Source organism: Cololabis saira, chromosome 3 (assembly GCF_033807715.1).
Source record: "Cololabis saira isolate AMF1-May2022 chromosome 3, fColSai1.1, whole genome shotgun sequence".
Classification (NCBI taxonomy): Eukaryota; Metazoa; Chordata; class Actinopteri; order Beloniformes; family Belonidae; genus Cololabis; species Cololabis saira.
The window spans coordinates 55022566-55028565 of NC_084589.1; the positions used below are offsets into that span (position 1 = coordinate 55022566).

At 44.0% G+C, this 6000-nt stretch overlaps 1 protein-coding gene across 1 annotated transcript in view; it reads right to left on the reverse strand.

The window, feature by feature from the left end:
* tmem116 (transmembrane protein 116) overlaps positions 1-6000 on the reverse strand; it is a 35323-nt gene that overhangs the window by 23087 nt on the left and 6236 nt on the right. The window contains exon 4 of the mRNA XM_061718129.1: positions 2884-3012. Within this exon, the coding sequence (XP_061574113.1) occupies positions 2884-3012 (129 nt within the window). The remainder of the gene's footprint in view (positions 1-2883; positions 3013-6000) is intronic.

The window sequence follows — 6000 nt, forward strand, 5'->3', positions numbered from 1 at the left end:
ATGATCACTCGCTTGTCTTTTTCAAACCTCGCCAGAATAAAGGCTGATTTATGGTCCTGCGTTACACCAACGCAGAGCCTACGGCGTAGGGTACGCGGCGACGCGCGCCCTATGCCGTAGGCTCTGCGTCGATTAAACACGGAACCATAAATCAGCTCCGGAGCCGGCAGGCAGGAATACCGAAATTTTCGGAGCAAATTTCCTAACAGGCGTAGCTACAACTGTTAGATTTCATCTATTAAACAAACATTTATCTTCCTAAATGATTTATTTCAGCCAGAGGTAATTCTCCACAGAGTTGCAGGTTTCTCCCCGGGACGACGGCAGGTTGACCTGGCGATCACGTCTGTTCTCGGGCTGTGAGCTGCTGCTGTTACCATGGTAACAGCTGCTGCTGCTGTTACCATGGTAACAGCTGCTGCTGCTCCCCGGGGGCAGCGGCTCTTCTCATCTCCGAAAACATCAGGTCAAATTTCTTAACAGGCGTTATTTGGATAAACTGAGCCCAGGTTGGGGATCTTAACGGTTACTTTTACACCTGAAAAAATATTAAAACTTAATAAAGTGGCATATTAACAGCTACAGCTGAAATTAAAACAGCTTCTAGCTGTCAGCTGATTTTAGGGGTGGTGGTGAAAGTAGGAGTAGTGGGAGTATTGGGACAGGGAACAGGGAAGATTTAGAGTCCCTAAAATCTGTCCCTTCTTTTTTAGGGCTAGTGGAAGAAAGTAGGGCGAGTGTTGGGATTGGCCCTAAAACTAGAACTGAAACAGGCTGAGAAAAACAACACTATCTCCTTCCGAACTGAAATGTCGAGAAAAAAGATAAAATGTCGTGATTAATGTTGAAATACAATTTGAATTTGAAGTACAACACCGTTCCCTTAATGACCCGGTTTAGGATCGGTTCTGGACCAAAGGACCTCAGACGACAGTTTTAAAGCCGGACCGGAAACAAACGGAGCGAGTGAAGCTGCTGCACGTTGAATTATGGTCTTTTCTGTTTAACAGAGGTTTTATTGTTTATTCCAGGAGGTGTTATTGTTTATTTCAGGAGGAAGTGACTAGTGTTTCAGGAGGAACCACTTCCTGCTGGAGCTGCTATTTTCAGACGCTGGAAATCCCTGAACTTCCTCAAACGCTGCAACTAAAAACACCTAAACTAAACTAAAATAAACCTGCAGAACTTTTACCAAAACACCCGGAGACGTGGGGGCGGAGCCACGGGAGGAGGGGGCGGAGTCTCGGGAGGAGGGGGCGGGGCCTCGGGTGGAGGGGGCGGAGTCTCGGGAGGAGGGGGCGGAGTCTCGGGAGGAGGGGGCGGGGTCACGGGAGGGGCGGGGCCTCGGGAGGAGGGGGCGGAGTCTCGGGAGGGGGCGGGGTCACGGGAGGGGCGGGGCCTCGGGAGGAGGGGGCGGAGCCTCGGGAAGAGGGGGCGGGGCCACTGATGAGGGGGCGGGGCCACTGATGAGGGGGCGGGGCCACTGATGAGGGGGCGGGGGCGAGGCTGCAGGCTAGTGTTGTTTTTAATCAGCCTGTTTCAGTTTCGGTTTTAGTCTTTGGGTCCAGCTGTCATTCTAGTTTTTATTAGATTTAGTCACGTTCATTCTCCTTTTAATTTCATTTCAATTCAATTAAATTTTATTTATATAGTGTCTAATACAATAGTTGTCTCTAGACGCTTTGCAGAGATCTAGAACATGAACATAAACATAAACATAAACATGAACATAAACATAAACCCCCGAGCAATTATTACATAAACAATGGAGGTAAAAACTCCCCTAGTGGGAGAAAAACCTTAAACCAAACAGTGGAAAGAAAAACTTAGTCGTGTCAAGTTTCAGTCGGCTAAAAGTCTCAGCATTTTAGTCTTATTTTAGTCAGAATTGTCAATTTTAGTCTGGTTTTTGTTCCTCTACGATATTGCATTATATATTTAATTATCGTCACATGACCAGCATTTTCATTGTGTCTCGTTTTCCTCAGGTGATAAAGGTTCATTAAAGACGATATTTAGGCAGAATTTTCGTTGACGAAAACAACTTTAGGTGGAGCTACCTGTTCTAGGGCGTAGTTTGGGTGTAGTTACCTGTTCTAGGGTGTAGTTTGGGTGTAGTTACCTGCTCCAGCGCGTGCAGGGTGTAGTTTGGGTGTAGTTTGGGTGTAGTTACCTGTTCTAGGGTGTAGTTTGGGTGTAGTTACCTGTTCTAGGGTGTAGTTTGGGTGTAGTTACCTGTTTTAGGGTGTAGTTTGGACGTAGTTTGGGTGTAGTTACCTGTTCTAGGGTGTAGTTTGGGTGTAGTTTTGGCGTAGTTACCTGTTTTAGGTGTAGTTTGGGTGTAGTTACCTGTTCTAGGGTGTAGTTTGGGCGTAGTTTGGGTGTAGTTACCTGTTTTAGGGTGTAGTTTGGACGTAGTTTGGGTGTAGTTACCTGTTCTAGGGTGTAGTTTGGGTGTAGTTTTGGCGTAGTTACCTGTTTTAGGTGTAGTTTGGGTGTAGTTTGGGTATAGTTACCTGTTCTAGGGTGTAGTTTGGACGTAGTTTGGGTGTAGTTACCTGTTTTAGGGTGTAGTTTGGACGTAGTTTGGGTGTAGTTACCTGCTCCAGGATGTAGTTTGGGTGTAGTTACCTGTTCTAGGGTGTAGTTTGGGCGTAGTTTGGGTGTAGTTACCTGTTTTAGGGTGTAGTTTGGACGTAGTTTGGGTGTAGTTACCTGTTTTAGGGTGTAGTTTGGACGTAGTTTGGGTGTAGTTACCTGCTCCAGGATGTAGTTTGGGTGTAGTTACCTGTTTTAGGGTGTAGTTTGGGTGTAGTTAGGGTGTAGTTTGGGTGTAGTTACCTGCTCCAGGGTGTAGTTTGGGTGTAGTTTGGGTGTAGTTACCTGCTCCAGCGCGTGCAGGTTGTAGCAGGGCCCGGTCCGGCTGCAGCGGCGGGAGAACAGCACCGCCCCGATGGTCCAGCTGACGGAGAGCAGGAGGTCGGACACGCTGAGCAGGAACAGAGGCTGCAGCTGCAACAGAGACTCCGTCAGCATGAGGACCTCCACCCACACCTACACCCACACCTCCACCCACCCAGACCTCTACCCAGGAACAGAGGCTGCAGCTGAAACAGAGACTCCGTCAGACCTCCACCCAAACCTCCACCCAGACCTACACCCAGGAACAGAGGCTGCAGCTGCAACAGAGACACCGTCAGACCTACACCCAGACCTCCACCCAGACCTCCACCCACCCAGACCTCCACCCACCCAGACCTCCACCCAGGAACAGAGGCTGCAGCTGCAACAGAGACAACATACATCTAAATAACATCTTTAAATCTGTGATATTAAAGGAGCTTGAGGCAGGATTTATGAAAAAAATCCGTATACATTTTAAGTTTTCTAGTAATAATGTCAGATGAAGCGTTCCAAAAAGAATGATCCTCTAGTGTATCTCTCTGTTGCCTTGAACAGGCTGTTGCTGCAAAATGTGCTGCAATTCGGACTCAGAATTTCCCGCGCTGTCCTGCAGATGTGACGTCACATGACGCTGCATGCACGTTCTCCCCGTTCTCCCGTGCCGGCTTCACTGTTGTCTGCAGTACCCCCGACGGCCGTCGTGGTGAAGGGTGGCGCTAGAGAGTCTCATTTCTTAAAAGGAGCCTCATGCTCCTTTAAGTTCTGTTGCTGCACCCCTGCATGCGCTCACCTCTTCTAAAGTTCCTTTTCAGTGGACGCCACAAGCCGAGAAAACCTTCCAGAGCCTCAAGGAGAGATTCACCACAGCTCCAGTACTCACTGTTCGGACCCCCAACGGCAGTTTGTGGTTGAGGTTGATGCGTCCAACGAAGGTTTTGGGGCGGTGTTGTCACAGAGATCGGCTGAAGACAACAGGATGCACCCCTGCGCTTATTTTAGGGCTGGGCGATATATCGAGATTTTAATATATATCGATATATTTTCAAACGCGATATGGTACGAGACAATATCGTTTTCTATCGATTTAAAAAAAATATATATTTTTTTAATGATTTTGATATAGCTTATTTTATTTTATTTATTTATTTTTTATTTTGATCTAGCTTATTTTGTGACAAATTGACTTGAATGTTTTATTTGAGATTGTCACAAATGTTTAGTTATTTGCACAACTGTCAACCTCAGTGGAAAAGTCTGCCTGTTACTGTCTACATTGTGTTAATTACAGTGTATTTTAATTTAATTGTTATGCAGGAAAGGGTTATTTGTTTTATTTTATTCAAGAATCATTTTTATTCTATATATGCAGGCAGTTTATTTTATTTCATTAGTTTTATACATGTTGATATTGTGCAGACCTCTGTTAATAAAGGAACCTGTGTGACATTTGGCACGAGTTTGTATTAAAACTGACTGTTTTTTTAAGAAATGAAGCTAACAGAGATGCTAACAGAGATGCTAACAGAGATGCTAACATAGATGCTAACAGAGATGCTAACAGAGATGCTAACATAGATGCTAACAGAGATGTTAACAGAGATGCTAACAGAGATGCTAACAGAGATGCTAACAGAGGTGCTAACAGAGGTGCTAACAGAGATGCTAACAGAGGTGCTAACAGAGATGCTAGCAGAGATGCTAACAGAGATGCTAACAGAGATGCTAACAGATATGCTAACAGAGGTGCTAACAGAGATGCTAGCAGAGATGCTAACAGAGATGCTAACAGAGATGCTAACAGATATGCTAACAGAGATGCTAACAGAGATGCTAACAGAGGTGCTAACAGAGATGCTAGCAGAGATGCTAACAGATAAGCTAACATAGATGCTAACAGAGAAGCTAACAGAGATGCTAACAGAGATGCTAACGGAGATGCTATGCTATAATGCTTTGGGGGAAACCCCAATTATGTCACAGAGAAAATATCAATATATATGGAGTATCAACATTCAGCTAGAAAATATCCAGATATGACTTTTGGTCCATAATCGCCCAGCCCTAGCTTATTTGTCACGTAAGTTGACCCCTGATGAAAAGAACGATGATGTGGGGAACAGGGAATTGTTGGCTGTCAAGGCGGCGCTGGAAGAGTGGAGGCGCTGGCTGGAGCGCTGACCTGCCCTTTCCAGTGTAGACAGACCATAAGAACCTGGAATATGTCAAGAAAGCCAAGAGGCTCAATTCACGCCAGCATAGTCGCGAGAACTAATTCACAGTAGGGGGTGCGTGCCGGGTAGGGGTGTAACGATACACTAATCTCACGATACGGTACGATACACGATATTGAGGTCACAATAACGATACGATATTATAGCATTATTTTTTTAACAACCTTGAATGAGCAACATATGACTGGAATAAAAGTATTTTATTTGAAAGACACAAAATACAAAACAATACTGTGCATTTGTCCTATTGTTCCAGTTTGTAATGCTTTATAACTGTTTAAGTTTTATTGTTCCAGTTTGTAATGCTTTATAACTGTTTAAGTTTTAAAGAGAAAGCCAGGCCAACCATTTTCCACAAACTGAACTAAAAGTAAATGTCAGGTTTGCATTATGATCTTCAGTTTCATACAAGTACAAATATTTAGACACAAACTGAATAGTTTCTCTCATGTATGATTTGACTTTTTTCTTTTCCAGAAATTTAACAACTAAAATTAAATAAATAAATGAAAGTAAATAAATACATACAATTTTACATCATAAAAAAGATTGATTCATGCTCACCTTATAAGTGTAAGAGGAGATTTATTTTTGTTAAGAAGGTTATTTCATTATTTCATAAATCTATTCTTTATATTCTGGTGTAAATCAGGGACTAGTTTATCTGTAGTGATTAGTCTGTTTTAGATTGGGCGGAGTGATACGCCACAGTACGGCACTAGGTGCTGTGTTGATGTTCTAAAATCCTACACTGTTGAGGGACATTAAAGTACACTGGAACTCAGCAGAAGTTTCCCCGTGTTTATCCTACTCACCACCCCAAAAAGGTTTAATTTAATAAGGTAAGGCTTAACTCTACACCAGC